We start from the raw sequence: 21,911 nt of genomic DNA, 5'->3' as shown, positions 1-21,911 counted from the left end.
GTATTTATTTCCACTATCTTATCATGTGCTCTGGTATTTTCCAGTTTATTTTATGTTTCTTTTGCTTTGCTGTATTGCCACTTTTGGATTGGTTAAGATTTTTCTCTTGCTGAATTTTTCTCTCTACCAAAGTTACCAAACAGGTTTTAGAAACTTTGTAGTATATTTCTATTTCTTACTGATTGTTGACCTTAACATTTATCTTGAAGTCTAAAGTTGATCAGTATCTTAACATTCATCCTAAAATACACAAGGAACTGAAAGTGCTTTGATGATCCTCTTCCCTAGTTTCCTGCTAATATTTTTAGTACAGTTCATTCTACTTTATTTTTTTTTAATCGAGAACTTAGTCAATGTTATTTTTCTTTTTTTATACAGACAATCTTGTGGAGCCTTAATTAGGGAAAAGTAGTCAGGCTGGTAGGACCAGGGAAAGCAAAGAGAAAGAAGATAAGCTATAAATCTGCCTTTCTTCTTGGTCCAGAACATGTAGGTCCCTCCTGCAAGAAACTTGTCACCAGATACCTGCACGTTAACCCACTGTAACCTTGGTTTATCAGTACTGCACAAGCTCTCTTCAGCATACGTTATAAACACTATTCTATAAAATCTTCAGCAAATCTTTGTTTCCTGGCAATCAGTTTCTCTTCTGCTGGCCTGCTCATTGCCTCCTTGCAACGTATTTTCCTGCTTTTGTTAATAAATCTGCCTTTCTTTACCTACAACCATCTTGGTAAATTATTTAACCCTGCACCACTGGCTCAGATAGTCATCATTCACCCACAACAAATATTTATTTAAATTTGCGCATGAATTTACCAATTGTTCTCTGTTCTAAAAGCACCTCGGGCATTTCTTCTGGGATTATTTTCCTTCTGCCTGAAGTATATCTTTTGGAAGTTCATTTAGTGAAAGTAAATTGATCAAGAAACCTTCTGATTTCATTTTCTCTATTTTGACTTGATCTTTGAAATTGTTTTACTATATACACACTTATTAGGTTGACAGTTATTTTGATTCCTTCTATCAGTGTGCTGAAAAAATTGGTCCCCTGGCTTCAAGCTTTTCTTATGGCTCTTAAAATGACTGCCACCAATCTGTTTGTCATTCTCTTTGTCTTTCATATCTGCAGTTTTACTTATCTGTGGTTTTGTATTGATAATTTATCCATCTAACATTTGTTGTACTTCTTATATTAGTGGATTTATGTCTATCAGTTTGGGAATATAACCAGCTTCATTCACTTTGACTATTGCTTCTTCACGATTCTTTCTCTCCTTTCCTCTGTAACTTACATGAAATTCATATTGGATGTTCTCATTCCAGCTTCCATGTCTGTTAAGCTCTATTTCATGATTTTAATATTTTGTCTCATTTTATATCATTAGCAACTAGAAAAATAGAACTAAGAACTTCATGTGACTTCATTTCAAATACACTAGTTTGAGAAAATTAAGAAGCCTAATAATCAAGTGATGACAATGAAAAAAAGAATAAAAACAAGTCCCAGAAAACGATACATAGACAATTTTTACTTCTAATGCTTATAGTTAGTAAAATTATGTAAATTTACAGACACGTAAATATGTAATATAATCATTGTTTTAAAATTTAAGAAAATGATAAACACAAAATTCAGGGTAATATTTATCTATGAAAAGGAAATAGATGAATGAGATAGGGGAACATCTAGGTAGATAGCGATTTCTTGGATTGTGATGTTGCAAGGGTATTCTCATTATTGTTGTACTTTATGGCTTGCTTATACAGAACACATATCATATATAGTATTTATCACAGTAAAACAGATGATAAAGAAAAATTTGAATTAATCAGATTTTTCTCTAACAGTTAGATACCTCCACTTTGGATTTCAAATAAATGTCCGAAGCTTTACAAATTCAAAACCAAATCCTTGCTTCTTAACTAGCCACCCGCATCTGCCTCCCCAAATCTGTTGCGTTTTCAGTCTTTTTGTTGGTTTTGTCATTTTGCAACTACCTGCTCACTCCATGATCTTGGAAGCTGTCTTTGACTTCCTTGCTCTCATTCTCTACGTAATCCATTTGTAAGTCCTACTAATTCTTATTTCGTGCAATATCTCAAACCAAACTTCTTCTTACTCTCTATTACTACTCTAATTCAAGCAACCATATCCCAGTGTGGTGTATTACATCCGCTTCTCAGTTGATGTCCCTGGCTCTGCTCTTAGTCCATTCTAAATAGCAAAAAAAAAAAAAAAAAAAAATGCTATTTAAGAAAACTCACACAAATTACTGGATGTGTGTGGTTTCTCTCTTTACACTAGATGTGTCTTTTCTCTCTCTTGCTTAAATCCTCCAATGTCTTCTCATTAGACTTGGGATAAAATCTAAACTTCTACTTGGTCTGTCACCTGTCTACTTCTCTGCCCTAATTTTCTCAATCTTCCCTCTGTCATCCTTCTGCCTAGCGTGGAAATGTGGAAGAATGAAGTGCCACGAACAAGTAAAAGTTAATACGGAAAAAGTGCTTGTTTCATTTCATGCTGTCCATAATGAACACTAGACATTTTCTCTTTCTCTTGAAAGGTTCTTCTCTACGTCTCTACTCCTTCTTGGCTCCACTTGAAGTTACCTCCTCCACCTTCCACCATTCTTATTCTAAACTCCCCCATCTCTCTCTACCATGATTTGCTTTAATTTCCTCATAGTATTTACCACTATATGAAATCATGTCATCTCTACATTTGCTTACTTGTTTAGCTTGTATCTTCTCCAGCGGAATGTGAGCTCTGTGAGGTTACGTCTTCTCCTTCTTGTCTACCTCTGCAATCCCAATGCCTGTTAGAGTGCCTGGAAAATAGTGGGTGAGCAATTATATATGTGTTGAGTGAATAAGTGAAACTAACACTTTTTTCTTAGCAAGTTACACTCTATAATAGCAGTGTCATTCTTCCTGGTTTCCAAGCTATCAATTTTAATTATTTTATATCTCCCAAGACCACCATTAGTTCTCAACATTCTGTATTCTCTATTCCTTTGTCATTTCTTTATATCCTCATATAAATTATTCTTATCACTTCTTTGCCAGAGTTGCAATTGTTTCCTGCCCAGACTGTAATCCTTTTTGCACCCTTGTAGAATACAGCCTTCCTAAAGCAAGTCTTAGATTGCATAAAGACTCTCTGTTGACCCGTCATTAGACATACAGTTTTGCCTGTAGCACTCAAGGTCTTTTTCAGTGTGTCTCTTAACTAGTCTTGAATGCTTCATTCCCTCGCTTGTCTTTTTTGTATATCAAATATTTCAACTAATTTGACTGTGATTCTAATGTACCCAGTACTTTGTGCATCCTGCCTCATGTCTTTTCCTTTATTTGAAATATTTTCTCTTTGATTTGTATTCGAAGATATCTTGTTTATCATTCAAAGTCCATCTAAGATGCCACCTCTTGCATGAAGCCTTTGCTGGTTCTACCGATAGTAAGGCCCAGCTGATATTTATTTCTGTCTTAATATGGAACATTAAGTATTCTCTCACAAGAGAATACTTAATGTGATAGTTATGTATAAAAGTATCTCATATTCTCTTCGAGAACAGTGTTCACTCTTCCTGGACACAAGTTACTTCCATTAGAAACTGTCCTTTATATCTCTTATAGCACCTAGCCATAAAATATCTATTAATTAAATTATAACTTAAGAACCATATTTTAGAAATTAATGAGTGCTTTATCCTTTATCATGTGTTGATTGCAGAGTTAGTGGAATTACTTTGTGTTCTCTTTTCCCTTATATTAATAATCACTAAATAATTATACAGTTAAAAGAGACAAAGATTTTTTAATACATTTCTCAAATAGTTATAATAATTAGAGCCTTAAAGAACTACATAAAATTTCATTGTGGAAATGGTGAAGTAGAGTTTGGTGGAGAGTTGGGGATAACGTGATTTAAAGAAGCAAAGATGAACTCTAGAGAAAGGTATTTAAGAGAAATAAAATATAATATGACTCTGTAGTGAGAATAGCTAACATTTTGTTTATTTGGAAACATTTTAGATATATTGGCTTCCTAGGATATAAAAGCACCAAAAAAGAAATATTGATTTTTATAGTAGAGAAAATGGAAAAGCAACTGAGGGCATTTGAATTTGGAGTTTTGTACAATTAATTACTGAGATTGTAACAGCTGGACTGTAGGCTAGAAGTGGTGGCTCATGCCTGTAATCCCAGCGCTTTGGGAGGCTGAGACAATATAATTCCAGCACTTCAGGAGAGTGAGACATGAGGGCCTTTTGAGCCCAGAAGTTCAAGACCAGCCTAGGCAAAGTAGCAAGACCCTATCTCTGAAAAAAAAAAAAAAATTAACCAAAGGAAAAAAACTGAATTGTGAGTTTGTCTAACCACTATGTAAAGGAAAAATTCAGCTGAGGAATAATGGAAGAACAGATGCGGAAAATGAAGTCAATTAAATTTAGAACATGGTAGCAAAGGATCAGGAAAGAAATGAAATTCTTCTAGTTCTGATTTTACCCAACTAGCTTTAAGACCTTGAGCAACTCACTCTCTGACCCTCTATAAATATGTTTAGTTAAACAATGTTTAAAGTGTCTTCCAGACTAAACATATCTAAATCAATGAGCATGAAAACTAGAGAAAAAAAAAAGAAGCAGGTTTAGGCAGCAATAGACTAGAAGATGTGGCAGATTTTTATGATGATCTGAATATGAGACAAGATTGAAAACAAAGTAGAAGATTAATGCTCATAATGAATAAAAACTAGAGAAGCATAGCTCTGGAAACTTAGTCAGATATTATTAGTGCTATGTTATCGTCTGAGGATTTTAAATGATATGATACACCTGGGTTTGTTTTTCTAGTAAATTGTGTAATTTTGTTCTATGATATTGATGATTATCAAATATTATATATCAGTACTTTTTTGTGGTTATATAGAAATATTACTTTTCCTTTTTAAGAAGTAATCATGGAGGAAGCTACATAGTAGATTTTGTGCATGTGTTGTATAAAGGTAATTCTTCATGGCAGATTATTGTGATAGTATTTATGAATTATTCCTGTAACTGTAATTGGAAATATTAAAGATGAAAAATAATGTAAATCCTATGGCTTCTTGAGCTAGAATAAATCATATATTTTGGCCAATATTAACCCATTTTTTTTGACATGTATCAGCAAGGGAGCTGACGGGTAGCATTTTGTCCATTTATTGATGCAACGAGGCAGTTATTATGTCAGTATGGAACAAAATTTTGAAAAGACTAAATGGAAACTATGAACAAAAGGTGACTACAAGAGACTCTAAGTCTTTATTCTTTTTTCCATAATATGACAGAATAGGTTACTGCATTTCCTTAATTTGATAGAGACATTGCAAAACGGATTCTTATCAAAAAGAAGAAGAAAGCCAACACTGAGGGAACTAGGAGGTGAAACAGATAAAACACATTCAGACTAGATTAAAAATCTCTAGCAATAGTCCAGCTGTGTGATGGTGAAGACGTGAACTACAATGGGAATGGAGAGGAGGCTAGTTTTGGAAGGTGGCAAGGTAGTGGATAGTGTTCTCAAAAGTTCTGCATCAGAAACTAAGAGTAAAGTGGTATATAATTTGTTATTTTATTCCCCCAATGAATCTAAAAGACACTTAAAACATTTATTGAGATCCTTCCAACATTTTGTTAGAAACAGTAAAAGAGCTATAACAATGTACAGAAATGAAACATAATGTGAGATTAATGTTACATGAAGAATAGAATGACAATAAAAAGGTACATTCAACATGCCTAGTTAGAACTCTAACAAAAATCTTTACCTGTTTTTCTTATTGTAGGATTCGAATACCAGGTATCAGTATTTTTATATAAAAATACAGAGAGGGATCTTTAACTCCAAATTTTGTAAAATAATACTGATCTATTTGCTGTGATTGAACTAATACTCCAAAATTAAGTATACAGTTCCCATAATTACATGTAATATAATTGAAAGGATAGTTAGTAATTAGGAGAGTTCCTTCCGTCTCTTACTTACCAAAGAAATGGTGAGAAGTCCATCTCAGAGGCTAAGAGTCTAGATCTATTCTCTGTGTCCCTTGTTTCTTCTTGTTTCATGTTCTAGTTTTTCCTGGAATGTCTGCGTCTTGCTTTGGATCCTGAGTTACTAAACTGAAATCTTTGCTTGTGCACTTTTTTCAAAATACCATCCTTGAGTACTATCCCTGTGCTTCCCTTCAATTAGCTCAACAAAATTCAGGCATAAATTGAGTGTCTGTCCTGCTTGCCCCCCTCCCCTGGGATTCATTGCTATGTAGTGTTGAATGGATGCAGCTGCGTTCATGGTTATGGAAGTTACCATAACTCCATTTTCTTGGGAAGTACTACATTCTTCTGCAGGGAATAGGGGGCACATAGAGATTCCCTTTGATATAGAAATCTTACATTTCTTGTGCAGCATTTAAATATATGTCTCGCAGCAATTAAGCTATACCTTAGAATATAATACACCGGTTAATTTCTAAAAGCCCTGTAACATGTTGTTTGCATGACGATTATGTGAAAAAAAAATATACGTACACATTTAGGAAAGAAATGGTAAAGATCTTTAGTTAAAATAACACAACTACGAATTATATTTTTCCTCACGCTTTTTCTAGGCTTTTATGTTTCCTATAAGTAGAGTTGCTTTTATAATAAAAATACAATTAAATGTGTGTCCAATGTTGCATATGAAGAGAAAGGGACATTCTATTGAGAAGAGTAATAATGATATCTTGGGCCTCTAAAACCCAAATTGTACCTTGAAAATGGGACATACCAGAGGAATAGACAGAAGTAGAGTCAAGGATGTCAAAATAAGCAACAACAAAATGTACAAAATATACTTATTCATGAGATAATCTTTATTTATTTATGTGGTTCCCCCTCTTAGATTTCTTCAGGTATTATGTCTCCCACCTGATTAAAATTTGTAAACAAGTGCATTCTAACCAGGGATGCTGTATATATTTGTATGTTTTCCTTGGACTATGTATGTGTCCAAACTAGCAATTGAAAATGCTTCCTTTAAAATATCACTATTTCCTTATTCTGTGGTGAAGCTATGGAATAATGTTTCTTTCTGTTTCTTTCTTCTGGTGTTGAAAAGGAAACTAAGTGCTCTTCTTTAGATAAAGAAGAGATTATTTGTCCTCTGTACTCCATATGGAACATGGTGTTTAGGTAGGATTACCTTTGAGTTCTAAAGACATGCTAGGTATAATCATTTTAAAGGCATGATGAGCAGATATCTGTTCTGCTGGACACAGAAAATACAAATGGCTAAATCAGGGTTGTTTAGTTACAGCTCTCAGGAGAGCCACCTGAAAAAAAAATGATGAGACCAAAGTTTTCCTTGCAATGTCTCCATTTTGTTTACAGTATTTATAGCAACCTAGAAATTCTACTTAATATTTTACTTGAAAAAAGAATTCCTCTACTCATTTTCACCTTCCTGCCTTTCCTCATGCCTTTCTCAATCCCTAGGAATTGTCTTCCTTCCCCTTCCCTTCATTCTTGAAAGTACCCCTCATATCCTACTTTCTCAATGAAGACTTCAACCATCACCATTCACGCCGATCTACAGTTCACTGACAAATATCTGAGTTTATGGTCAGTTCCAACAAAGTGCTTTCTGGTTGTCTACCATGTGTGAATTTTCCTTTCCCTTGAGAGTATCGCAAATGTCTTTTAAGTTCTTACTTATAGATTTTCCGTATAGTAGCTAACTCCGTATTATATCTAACTCTATGTCTAACTGCCTAGGATGCGTACAACACTAATGTGACTTTGTGCCAGCCTGCTGTCTTTTCTCTGCCCCCAGGTTCTCAGAACATAGAAAAGTGTTAGGCACACTCACATTTAATATACTGTTAGGTTGTTTACTTTGAGGCAATGTCATCCTCATTAGTATAGGGCGTTATATTCCTGAATAGCAGAATACTCCTCCATTCATGAAGTTCAGTATTATACATTCTATATTATTGCACAACAAATAGAAGACTTTGGATTTCCTTATATAAGTACCTTGACAGATGACTAACCCATTTTTCCTATGCTTTACAACTATGATCAGTAACTGTAATTTTTTTAAAGGTCCTCCTGGACCCCCAGGTGAAAAAGGAGATCGAGGTCCCACTGGAGAAAGTGGTCCACGAGGATTTCCAGGTCCAATAGGTATGGTAATTATAGCTGTTTAATCATACACTGTGAAGATAGATGATATACATCCAGGTACATGTGTAGGGGAGGATTGCTATTTTATTTATATCCTGCAGAGGATGTGTATGTGTGTGCGTGTATGCACGCACATGTGTGTGTGTGTGTGTGTGTGTGTTGGGGGAGTAGTAAATGTTCTAGTAGCCTAATCATATAATATATTGAATGATAAGCATTACTCATGACTTTTGAAGAAAATAAATGCTTTAACCAGAGTAACCAAATGGAATTGTTCATAAGTCTAGAGAGTGACACGTCTATAATAGACAACAAACAGTATAAGGCAGACCTAACCGTAGATCATATGTGAAGGGGAGTACAACAATTATCTTTGCGTTGAATACATCATCTTCACATTTGCAAGCTATCTCATTTTTAAGACATAAAAACTCACACTATTAGTGAGTTATGAATCACAAGCAAATTGGACTATATTTCTTATATAGTATTTGGAATATATCTGTTTAAACTAATGAAATCTGTATGTAAATATTGGCTAAAATATGGATGACACTTACCTTGCTGACAGTCACTCTCTGTGCTTTACTAAGAGCAAAACTGTTTCAAATTATTTTCCTCTAAGTTGTAATCTTGAAAGAAATATTTTGAAAGAAGACAATAGAAGACACAGAAGAGAGAACATGAACTTTCTTTGCTTGAAAAAATAAAAAAGATAATAACATGATTGTCATGTTAGCCTTGGCTTGAAATCAAATATCCTGCATGCCGTTTGATGGTAGGAAGTATACTGCAAGGTCTAATTATAAGTAGAATGGTTTGTGTTACCAAAACATGTCTAAATACCATGTACTTCATCTTATTTTTCTGTCTTTTGATTATATAAAAGGTTCTTCTTTCTGATCAGTGTATTGACTAGCCCTGGTCACATCAGAAAAATTTTTGAAAATGAGAAGCATGAACTTGATACCTGCCTAAGCACATATATGTATATATATGTATATAAATGTATATGGCATATTATATGTGAAGATAGATGATATACATCCAGGTACACATGTTTTATATATATAAAATAGCAATCCTACCCATATATATATAATATGCCAAGTCAGGTGGTATTAGTATTGATGTGCTTTTGAATGCCTTGCCAGGAAAGAATTTTTATTCAGGAAAGTCTTTCTACTTGACTAATGCTAATCAGATATTAACAATGCTGCATTAATGTCATAAGCAGAGGAAATAACCAGTATTAAATCTGCTGCCAGAACTACCATTGTCAAGGGTCTATCACCCCCTCCATACAGGCTGCAATTGTCAGAGCTTTATAACTCAACCATAAAAGTTCAGTCTGGGCTACATCTTGCCATACAATGCTTCATCTTGGGAGAATCTTCTGCAGCTGTTTCTGAACTATGAATGTATGAAATAGAAGGATTTATAAATTTCAGCTTGTGTTAATGTTATAAATAGACACCATTGCAAAGAATCTTTGATTTTGTTTTTTTTTATTGTAAATTAACGATTTGTCATGGTTTAAATTTACAGGGTAAAAAGTGATGTCATAATTTGTTGCTTTTGGTACTGCTCATTTACACAAATAGGCATTACCCAGTTCCTCATAAAAGACAGGTCGAGTTCCTGGGGTAATCAATGACTCTTCTAGGTTATCAGGTTACCATTTAGTTTGGTGCACTACAAGAAAAGTATTCAAAATACCAGGCATCTTTCCTAATGAATTATTTCTGGATGTCTTGCTACATTCTGTTCGTTTCTCCACCTTATATTTATACCTAATTGCCTTATATTTGATACCGAAATCAGGAAGCAAAGAGTATATGATGGACAATCATACTAATTCTGCTCTCTAATCTGAGCAGGTTTATTGCTTCCCCATCTCTACATCCATTTGAGCCTACTAAACTCAGCTTGACCAAGTCAAACTCACCTAGACTCACAATCATGATGCGAATATCTGCAAAACCTAAGTGGTTGTCCTAGTAGCCTCGAATAACTAATACATTAAATATAGTAGAATTATTATTCATATACTAGGGTGGATATTATGTTTAAATATGTTTTATTCCCCAAATAATAACAAATTCATTTTAGAGGGCTATTTCCTTGAAAGCATGCTAGGGAGAATGACCTATCACTTTTCACTCAAAAACTATGTGCTGAGCACTTTCTCCAGGACTGGTGTTCTACAATACCCTATAGAGTATGTGTAAACAGATACAGAATCTCTGAATTCACAGCGCTTCCAGGATGATAAGTAGTAATATAAGGGAGGCAAATGTCATGATCAAGGATTTTTTGTCTCATGTGAGTTTCTTTTAAGGGGCTGATTTTACCCATGACAACAATGTTTTGAAGGAGAAGCAACTTTCTTTTCTAAAGGAAACTTTGTGTGGGCCATCTAAGAAGCTGTTTATGCCCAATGTGATCAATAACAAGGTAGTTTGACCTGTAGGCATGGGCGGGGCTACCTACATGAGATGCCCTGGGAGAGAACTGAAGGCTTCTCTGGCTGCAAACTTTTCATCATCAACCAGTACTATTTACTTCCTTATGTAGTCTGAATTTTCCACCATAGGAATCGTGCTTCCAGAAGAGAAAATAAAGCTCATCTTACCCATAGATATTGGAAGAGAGGAACCATATTTTATTAATGTTTATATCCACGTATATCTTTACCCTGGCCCGCCCCTTCCCATAGGCTATGGCCCCAAGAAGGCCCCTCCGTAAAGCTTCAGCAAGGACAGGATCCTTAAATATACACCTGAGTAAGGAATGTTGCCTGGCTGCAGGCTGTCGCTCTACACCTGAGTATTGAAAGTGGGTTTTTTTCTGGAAGTAACAAATTGTGCCCATGAATCAAAAAATGTCACTGCTAACTGTGTATGTGTCATTTAATAAAACTAAATTTAGAAGCCTTTACAACAGGCTGGTAAAAATAATGATTGTATTACTGAGGAGGAGGATGAGGAAGAGGGGGAGGAGAACAAGAAAAGCTAACATTTACAAAGTAGTCATTACATGCCAGGCACTTTTCTAAGTGTTTTACGTGTATGAGCTCTTTTAACTATCACATCAGCCTGATGATGCAGAAACAAATAATACACCCGTTTTACAGGTGCAATGCACAGTAAGGTTAAATGACTTGCTTGAGGTCAGTCAGCAACTGGTAAGTGGCAAAGCTGGTATTTGAACCCCAATGGGCATGAGTGCAGAGTCCATGCCCTTAACCAGTCTGCTACTTTGCAGAAAGGAGCCTGAATGGAGCAGGACACCTAGGACATGTGAATAATTATCAGACCAGCTTTATGTAAGTGATTTGATCACTCTGGTCTCATGGAACTGTCTCTAAAATGATGGATTCTGACTTGATGATGTCTAACGTCTCTTTGAACATCCCATGGCTGAGATTCCATGTAATTGTACTTATGTTGTCCATGAGTTAGAAGCAGGTGCCAGACCCTTTCCCATTGCCACAGATTATTGTAGAAAATTAGTTAATTGCCTCCTGAAAGCCTCAGGGTATCTGATCTTATGGAATAAAGTTCAACAGCTGTGCTTATATTTTGGGGACTACATTTTGAACCATCATTAAACAAACAAGTCACATAACTCCATAGGCCATATAGAGTCTGCTTAACCATCTCCGAGAACAGAGGTCTATGACTGCCTGATTTCTATGAAAGTATCTCATATGCTTCATTTACAGAGTTATTTGTTCATTCATTGAAAATGTACTTGATTTGTAGTTGAACAACCTTGATTTTTAGTTGAACAGCTGTGTTCTGAGCATCACTGTGAGGTACTTGAGAAGTCAGCATTGGAGGGGCTTCTCTGATGCTCTTATGGCCCCAAGATGCTCCTGTCTAAAGCAGGCACCATGGCATTCTCTGCCATGGGATCAAGTGAGACTGGGTGAACGAGATCTCTCTGAATTGATAATGACAAAATAAGATGCCTAAACTGTTACAATAGTTTATCAAGAACTACTGAACTCTAGGATAAAATATTTTATTTCACAGGAATGTAACATTTTCTTTTATATACAGTTGTTATGATCACCATAGTAATATTGGGTAAAAAAATAGCCATTTTCAGTTTTCATTTAAGCATATGAAACCCTGGATTTGTGTAAGTATATAGTACATACTCATAAGTAAATCTGTGTATCGCGTGTGTGTGTGTGTGTGTGTGTTTATGTTTATGTTTATTTACCCTGGGATTACAATGAAATATGTAAGAACAGGTCCATGATAGATAAAGTAATACATTTCAGAGCCAAGACACCAATTTATTTTATAAAACACTCGTTGATACTTTACATTGCTTGAGTTGCATTTTTTTCTAAGGCAAATCTTAAGAATTCAATTTTCAGCTTATGCATTTTAAAGTTATTATTTCAGCTACAGCAAGATCCTGCTATTTGATGATTACTGGTTGACTACATAAGTCTTCTGGTTAAAACTCCAAGATCTATTTTTCCTAATGTGCTTTTATTTCTACCAACAATATGTTATTTATTGAATAGCTACAATGTGCTGAATGTACTAAGGTTTATATTTATTGCTTATATTGTCTTTCAATGTCAAACATTAAATTTTAGGAAAGATATTATTCCTTCATTTGAAGATTCTCTAATTTCATATTCACTTATAAAACTAGATGTTTTCATTATACTCTCAAGTCTGTATGAAAATGAATTACTACCTTATTTTTTTCTTCGTTAATAATGTAGGTCCTCCGGGTCTTAAAGGTGATCGGGGAGCAATTGGCTTTCCTGGAAGTCGAGGACTCCCAGGATATGCCGGAAGGCCAGGTATTACAATAATGTGTATTTTCTTTATAGAATATGTAGAAGAAACACCAGATAATTTATATATATATATATATATATATATACACATAATGTTATATATGTAGTATACATATTTTTAAATTCTTGGATGATAAAAAGTGGTCATTGTGTGAATACTAGTATTCACATGCAGTTATTTTGTGGTCTAGAAATGATTTCTGAAATCAGATTTTTGAAACTGACTTCTGTTCACCCGAGGAAAGTCTCTATATCCCAAAGGAAAATCGTTTAAAAAAACACACAGGAGTTATAAACTCCTCACAATCATAAATCATCACGAACAATGATATCCATCTTTGAACAAAGAGAGTTGAAAGACTGGCAAAGAAAAAAAAAGAAGCAAAGTGTAAATACCCGTTTAACCACAACTGGCCAGACTTTGTGAAGTTACTGTTAGCAAAATACAGAGAAGTCTGAAATCCTATCCTCTGCAAAATAAATTGTCTGCCATTATCTACTAGTGCTTAATAATCAAGGTTGCTCAGCATTTTGAAATGTACACACGATGATATTATTTCCATCAGCTCTGCCAGTAGCCTAAGCTTAAATTGCAAACTTTGAACAGCAATCTTAGAAAGAGCTAGGCTTACTGTCTCCTCATTTCAAAGTGAATTATCATCAAGAGAATAGAGTCGGGCCAAGTGCAGAGGTGAGTACCTGTAGTCCCAGCTATTTGAGACACTGAGGTGGGAGGATTGCTTAGCTCAGGAGTTTGAGACGAGCCTGAGCAACATAGTGAGGCCCTGTCTCTAAAAAAATAAGAAAAAGAAAAAAAAGGAATAGGGTCCCTATCATTGAGGTATTTTTAAACTACATTTTATTTTTAGAACAGTTTTACATTTATAGAAAAACTGCACAGAAAGCATAGAGAGTTCCCATAAACCACCCATGCACACATGGTTTCCTCTACTATTAACATCTTGCATTAGTGTGGTATATATGTAACCATTAATAAACCAACACTGACATATTATTACCCAAAATCTATAATGTACATTAGTGGCCACTCTTTCTGTTGTACATTTTATGTGTTTCAGCAGATGTATAATGTCGTGTATCCATCATTACAGTATTAGACAGAATAGTTTCACTGCCCTAAAGGTCCCCTGTGCTCCACCAACTCTATTCCTCCCCACCACAATCTCTTGGCAGCTGCTGATCTTTTTACTGACTCCATAGTTTTGCCTTTTCCAGAATGTCATATAGTTGGAGTCAGACAGTATGTGGCCTTGTCAGACTGGCTTCTTTCACTTAGCAATATGAATGTAAGGTTTCTCTATATCTTTTCATGGTCTGATTGCTCATTTCTTTTTATTACTCAATAGTATTCCATTTTATGGATTTACCACAATTTGTTTATCCATTCATCTACTGAAGGACGCTTTGGTTGCTTCAAAGTTTTAGGCTGGGCGTGGTGGCTCACACCTGTAATCGTAGCACTTTTGGAGGCCAAGGCAGGCAGATCACTGAGGTGGGTGGATCACTTGAGGTCATCAGTTCAAGACCAGCCTGGCCAACCTGGTGAAACCCTGTCTCTACCAAAAGATACAAAAATTAGCCAGGCATAGTGGCATCCTATTCAGGAGGCTGAGGTGGGAGGATCACTCGAACCCAGGAGGCAGAGGTTGCAATGAACGAAGATCATGCCACTGCACTCCAGCCTGGGTAACAGAGTGAGACCCTGACTCAAAAAAAAAAAGTTTTAGAAATTCTACGTAAAGCAGCCATAAACATTAATGTGCTGGCTTTTTTGTGGACAGGAGTTTACCTAAGAGTGTGATTGTTGGATCAAATGGTAAACCTATGTTTAGCTTTGGAGAGTATTATTTCATTCATTCACCCAGTTCACACAACTTGATGAGGGGTCACTGTGTGCTGGAGATAAATACAGCACAGCTGCTTTTCTTAAGGAGCTGGATACAGAAAAAAAATGCATAAGCAATTAGCTATAATGCCATGTGGTAAGTAAACAACCTTGGTGAGGTTGGACAAAATGCTGTATGGAAGTAGAGAGTAAGGAGTGATTAATTCCATACTGTAAGAAAGTGTGTTAGATAGAAAGTAGTGTTTGTTAGCGCTGGACTAAAAGAGGCCTGGAATTTCTTTAGGTTTGTATTTCTAAAACTATTGTTGGTGTTGGAATCACCAGGAGGATGTGTTAAAACAGCTTACAGGACTCCACCCCAGAGTTTCTGATGCAGTAGGTCTAGGATTGGGCTTGCATCCTCACCAATGTCCAGGTGAAGGTGATGCTATTGGTCCAGGGACCACATTTTGAAAACCATTATGTTTAGGTGGAAAAAAACAGTGGAGAAAGAGTAATCACGCACAAAGAAAAACAACGGCAGAGGTAATAAGTCCCTTGACAAAACATATCCTTAGGACATCACTTCTTATTAAAAGACACCAATCTGGTAGAGATGTCAGCAGCAGTGCCAGGTGCTGCTCTAGTTGTACTGCAGACTAAAAGAAGGAACAATACAGTCTCTCCTCTACAAGAGTCTGAAGAAGGTGCTAAAATTAGAAATAAGTCCGATAATTGTCAAATATGAAATAAGTAAAAACAGGTCCATGATAGATAAAGTAATATATTTCAGAGCTAAGACCCCAATTTATGATATAAACACTCTTTGATACTTTGCATTGCTCGAGTTGTAATTTTTTCACAGCCTGGACTATGTGAATGATATCAAAAACATTATCAGATTCTGAAGCAAAAAGTTCAAAAAGAACATCCTCCATCTATTTTCTTCTATTCTCCCTCCCACACTCCTTTTCTTCTCACCTTGCCCTTTCCTTCTACATGGATTAAGTACACAGTGCTCGTAAGGGTACAGTGCTAGAAACAGGGAAATGAAGGGTGAATAAGACAGTCTACAACTGAAAAGATACACAAACATGAGAAGAGAAAGAGAAGACTTCACACTTTCTCCATGCATAGCAGATCTATAGAGTAGTCCATTTATAAGACCTGATATATTTACTTCAGAAAGTTTGGAGGATTTAATTGAAGTGAAACCTTGCCTGTCTTCAAAATCCGTAGAAGGTTCTGTTCTACCTTGTTCAACATAGTAGAACTTTCAGCATGCAAATAACGTACTTCTGTCTGTTTTGCCTCTTGAAGTCCATTCAAAGCCGTATTGTTTCCCTCAGGGTAAGTTATGGTCATTTTCAGGATTATCTAAAATATTACACCATATGTAGTTCATTTATTAATTCAACACGTTTACTGAACATTTTCTCTCTGTGATTCATGGAGCTATCTACAGACGGTTGAACACATGAGTCTGAAGTTTCGAGTAGAGGCCAGAGATTAAAAGACAAAGTTTATCTATGATTATATAAATATTATTCAGAACCACTGATTTTAATAATATTTTATGGGTAGAGAGTGGAAAGATACAAAGAGAAGGGGCATAGCATAAAGCTTTAAGTAGTTCCAGAAGTACAGGCTGAGATGAACAAAGTAGCAAATGGAAGAGAAGTAGCCCAACTGAAGAAGAAAACCCAGAGAACAGAGCATGAAAAAAGACAAACACAGAGTTTCAAAGGTGGTCAAGTAAGGTGAAGTCTACAAAAAGCCCTTTGCACCTGCTGCTGTGGGGATGTTGCCATTGTTCAGAGCAGATTCTGTGGGGTGGGGTGATAACCAGATTAGGGTATGCGGAGAAGGGAATGGTTGATAAGGGTTGGAGATGTGGTAGACTCAACTCTCAAGCTGCCTCACTATGCAGAGGAGGAGGAAGAGATGCATTTTTTGTTAGTTTTGTTTGTTTCATATGGTTTTTTTTTTCTTTGAAGGAAGGATCTGAGTACCACTTAAATGCTTATGGAAAGATAAAATAGAGGAGGAGTGGCTGAAGACAGAGGAAAGCAAAGCAAAAAGATAGTGTAAGGTTATAGAGTGGTTATAAGGTGAGGAATTCAGGGACCAGGAAGAAGCACAAGGCTTAGGAGAGAGGATGATCACATTTCAAAGTAGCCTGAAAGAAACGGGGGATGGAAAGGCGGCCTACAGCTGCAGAAATTTGGTTAGTGTAATTAAGGCATGTAAGCAGAAATGTCTAACCTAGTATCCGGCTCATATAAGAGGCTCACAAAAAATGCTTGAAATCATGATGATGTTATTGAAGACACCCGCTCTTACATTCTTTCAAGTTAGAATATCCTCCTACATATGACCTGGTTCTTACTTTTGAATGGCTTTTAGAAATATAAGTTACTTTTTATTAAAGAGTAATACATAGGATAGGAGATAGTTAACTCTAGGTTTGGACCAAGCCCTTGCATTCATTTTTAACCAAAGGTGTCATTCTGAAGGACCACTACATTCCTCTCCATTAGAAAGGATATTTTTGCTGTTTTCAAGTGTGAGAAAAGATTTTCAAGTATCATCGGTAAGCAAATCTCTGAATCATGTTAAAATGATACAAAACATTTGTTTGTTTTTTTATAAGGAGATAAGGCATTTTATTTTACCATCTTTAAAAGGAAAAGTCACAGTGGTATAAGAACAAAAGCAAAATAAAAACATGAAACTAATTTTTTATTTGTCATAGAATCTGAGAGCTACAAGGACCTTTCGTGGGTCAAGCATGTCTCTGGCTTAAGCATGTCTATTCTGAAATATCTAAGACAAGTTGCTGTGTGAAAAGACTTCTCAGAACAATGCATAGTTTCTTTCTCTTTTCTCATTGTGAAGTTAATGTTGAAATAATGCAATTAAGCTTGCTTATTATGTTCTCTTTTATGAAAAGAGTTAGAACTTTGTTTTAACTCCTCCCTTCCCTAATTTTTAACAATTTCTTAGAGCTTTTTCCTCTTGGACAATCTGAAAATTTGGCACTATATTTTATTAAAGCATGTTCTCAAAATATAGGAAAGGTTTTGGGTGCTTTGTGGTAGCAACGATTTTTGCCAATTTAGCAGTACCTGAAACAACTCAATTACAATTAAGAAATGAATTTAATGATATAAAGTATAATCACATTATGCAAAGCAATTAGAGAATTAGAAATTTGATATTATGACCTGATATAAAATGGTTGGCATTTCATTAAATCTTCAAAATACAATTTCAATTGGGAATAATGTTTACTCTTTAAGTGCCTCAAGTCTCATGCTACTGATTGTATATGTTACATTATATATATGTATTTTTTTAGCTGGTAAATTAGGATCCAAAAATCTTCTCTAAGAAATACATAATGACACATGTTCAAAATAAAGCACAAATGAAGACAATGTAAACTAGAGAAATCAAAAATAAATATAAACACTAAAATTATATATAATTGTACCATATAAAATGAACTGCGATGAAAAAGTTTTTCTCTCATTCTCTGAGAATAAAATCACAAAGAGAAGATTCCAGCTAAGCTTTAGGAGGTGAAGAATAGAAATAAGAAGAACTAGATCTTTTATGTGTATCTTTTATGGGCAAAGTGCTTAATGAACAGGCAACTCTACAATGAAAAGCATTATTTTTTTATCTTATAGAAGAATAAACTTTAGCTCAGAAAGATTTAAAGACTTGTCCCAAGTCACATACCCAGTAAGTAGCAGAGCAAAATAATTCAACACAGGGGTTTCTAAATTATTACTATTATTATTTTGAAGTCTATGGTTGTTAAACTACATCCTCTGAGCTCTAGGATGAAAAGGTTGAAGGTTCTCAGTTTTGCTGGAGGGAATCAAAAACATTAACAAAGATTTTGACTTTGAGACAGAGAGCACTAGGATCAGTTCTAGATTTATGTCAAGGTAATAATTACTTGAAGATCTGATTGTATCTCATGGCTGTTGGAAAAAAAACTCAATAAGCAGGAACAGCACCAATCTTAAGAGATTTCTTGGTACTAAAGAAAGATCTCCTGCAGACCCCTTTAAAAATGGGACAGTGGGTGAAGTAGCAATCCGTTGGCAAAAAAAAAGATCTAGCAATGTTTCTGCATCCATTTGAAGCCCTGACCCTCATATGAAATATTTGTACCACACCCCTGTATAAATGGGTGAGGTTTCTCAAAACCAAAGGTGATCATCCTAGAGATGTGAACGCTCCAAGGATCTTCCTACCTTCCCCATGACTAAGAATCTCAACACTCCCAGAAATTCATTGGCAGCCCAGTTTTTGGGGATGGTACACTCTAAAGAAATGAAAACCATAAATGTAATGTGAATATAAGAACGGGATGTGGGAGCTCATGGAAGGCACTGGACTTCCTGGGGGTGTGAGTAAGATCCAGTCAAAGGAAGAGGAGAAAAGGAGGATAAATAAGTACAAAACAAACTCCTTATTCTTCAGCTTTGCTTGATTTAGGAAAATGGGGCATTTAGGGCCTTGTAAATAAATTGAAATATCACAATACTGAGTTCAGAATGGAGCTTCCTAAGTAATAACTATTATTATTGTTAACATTATACAATGTTATTATACATTTCAATATCTGTCCATTCTTATACATTTATATTTTAATTACCTTGTGATGATCTGTCTCCAGTTAAAGCAAACATTGTGAATTGCCCTGATTAAAAACAAATATTTTTCTTCTTTTCTCAAGGAAATTCTGGACCAAAAGGCCAGAAAGGGGAAAAGGGGAGTGGAAACACATTAAGTAAGTATATAGTATTTTGTTTTCTGTGTGAATTCTTGTAATAAGTAAGTCTATGATACTAGAGATCTGGGCTTGAGGCAAATGTTGGGAACTTCAGCACAGATCCATACAGACTCTATGGAAGCCAAACATAATTTTCTACAAATAAGCATGCTAATTGGGGTAAAACAAATAGATTATATTATACAACTCTTTCAATCTCATTATCCATTTGTCTTTTGTTTTTGTGATGAATACTATTTTCTAAAAATTCCACAAAGAAAATTGTTCAATTTTCAAGTCAATTTCTATCCACTAAGGGAAAATCAAGCTTATGAATAGAAACAATTACAACCTCCTTCCTTACTAAATGAAACCTTAAATATAAGAATTTGGACAGTTTAAGAACCCTGAAAAATTAACTATCTGATGTCTGGGGCTTTTCGTTTATTTTTCTAAAAACTTGAAATGTGGTATTCCATGTTCTAAACCTTTAAACCTACAACAGAATAGGTTTCACAACAAGAATATTTGTCAATCTACTGCCGACCTCATGTTGCAATATACACAACCTGTTAATTGGACCTTAAAAACTAAATATTAGATGAGATGTCTTCTATTTGCCATGCTGTAAGTCAATTGTTGTGTCTAGGCTGAATGTATACTGATATAATGAAAGGATTATGAAGAGGAGTGTGGAATCCCCACTTAACTTCTCAGAATCAAAAGGCTCCTCCCTCTGTATTCCCAGTAGAAACTACATGTGATGTGTGTGTGTGTCTGTGTGTCCATGGGATAGGTAACACAAACAGGGTGATCATATTTAATCATCAGGGGTCTGTTTTAGGCAGATAATGGCAAATCCTTTTATGTACCAAAATCTAGCAGTTTTTATTTGTAATCATTATCTAGAAATATACAGTACCAATTTATCTGCCCTTCAAAACCTAATTATTTTAACCTAATATTGTGTAGGTATGACATATTTAGACAAAGTAGGGCATGGTTGTGAATACCAGCCATTAGAGTAGTCATTAGTGTAATCATGATGCTTTCAAAGTACAACAGAGTATTGTGTGTCTTCGGAGTACTTTAGTGTTACTTAATGAGTATTACTGTTATATTAAAACAATAGAAACATTAATTGGTCTGTCTTTTCTCCATTCTATCCATTCGTTCTTTAATGTGGTCACTTTTGAATGCTGTATACTTTTTTGTTTTTTTGTTTGTTTGTTTGTTTGTTTTGAGATGGAGTCTCGCTCTGTTGCCAGGATGGAGTGCAGTGGCACCATCTCGGCTCACTGCAACCTCCACCTCCCGGGTTGAAATGATTCTTCTCCTGCCTCAGCCTCCTGAGTAGCTGGGATTACACGCACATGCCACCACACCCAGCTAATTTTTGTTATTTAGTAGAGACGGGGTTTCACCATTTTGACCAGGCTGGTCTCGATCCCATGACCTCATGATCTGCCCACCTCAGCCTCCCAAAGTGCTGGGATTACAGGCATGAGCCACCATGCTCGCCCACCTGCTGTATACTTTGTACTCGACTTACTTCTTTGTTTCTCCTTTTCACTCCATTTACTTTCAGCTGAGCTCCTCGTAAAAAGTTCTCCTTCTTATCCTTATGTTATCTTTATCTCTGCCTTTATTTTATCTTTTGTTTTTATCTCCTTTTCCTGAGGCTTTCTCTGAGCTTCTTAACATTGACTTTAGTCAAGTTTTGCAAATAAGAAACTATTTTTTTTTACACTGCAAACAGCACCCCACTGTCTTCCATTACCTAAAGTTATCAAATGCTTTGAACATTTTCTTCAGATATGTTCAGAAATGTTTTCAGTTACAGATATTTTCATGGCTATTTTGGAGTTTATGCACATGCTTTCTTTGAGGAAGGAGTAAGAGAGATGTTTGTATACAGCCTCTGCATTCTCCACCATGCCCTCCCTCCTCATGCAGAGTATATAACAACTGCATAATGCTTTAAAAACAAAGAATGATATACATAAACATCTAATGTGGTATATTCTGCTTTTCGCTTATGTTAATATGTCAGTCATCTGTCCATATCATTATATATGGCTCTACCTCTTTTCTGTCAATGGCTACACATTATTCTATTACTCAGCTACACCATAATCACCATAATATAGCCATTCACTCCTCTAGTCCTGAACACTAAATGATTTTTGTTTGCTTTGGTCAGACTTTAATAAACAATGCTACATT

General features: G+C 35.4%; 1 protein-coding gene across 4 annotated transcripts in view; it reads left to right on the top strand.

The window, feature by feature from the left end:
• Positions 1-21,911, top strand: part of MSR1 (macrophage scavenger receptor 1) — an 86,197-nt gene that overhangs the window by 30,819 nt on the left and 33,467 nt on the right. For all 4 annotated transcript variants that reach the window (XM_003807438.5, XM_055116292.2, XM_055116291.2 and 1 more), the window contains exons 6-8: positions 8,136-8,216; positions 12,970-13,050; positions 19,650-19,703. In XM_003807438.5, the coding sequence (XP_003807486.2) occupies positions 8,136-8,216; positions 12,970-13,050; positions 19,650-19,703 (216 nt within the window). The remainder of the gene's footprint in view (positions 1-8,135; positions 8,217-12,969; positions 13,051-19,649; positions 19,704-21,911) is intronic.

This window comes from Pan paniscus, chromosome 7, assembly GCF_029289425.2.
Source record: "Pan paniscus chromosome 7, NHGRI_mPanPan1-v2.0_pri, whole genome shotgun sequence".
NCBI lineage: Eukaryota > Metazoa > Chordata > Mammalia > Primates > Hominidae > Pan > Pan paniscus.
The sequence above is the reverse complement of the archived record's forward strand: the minus strand, read 5'-3'. Positions and strand labels throughout refer to the sequence as shown.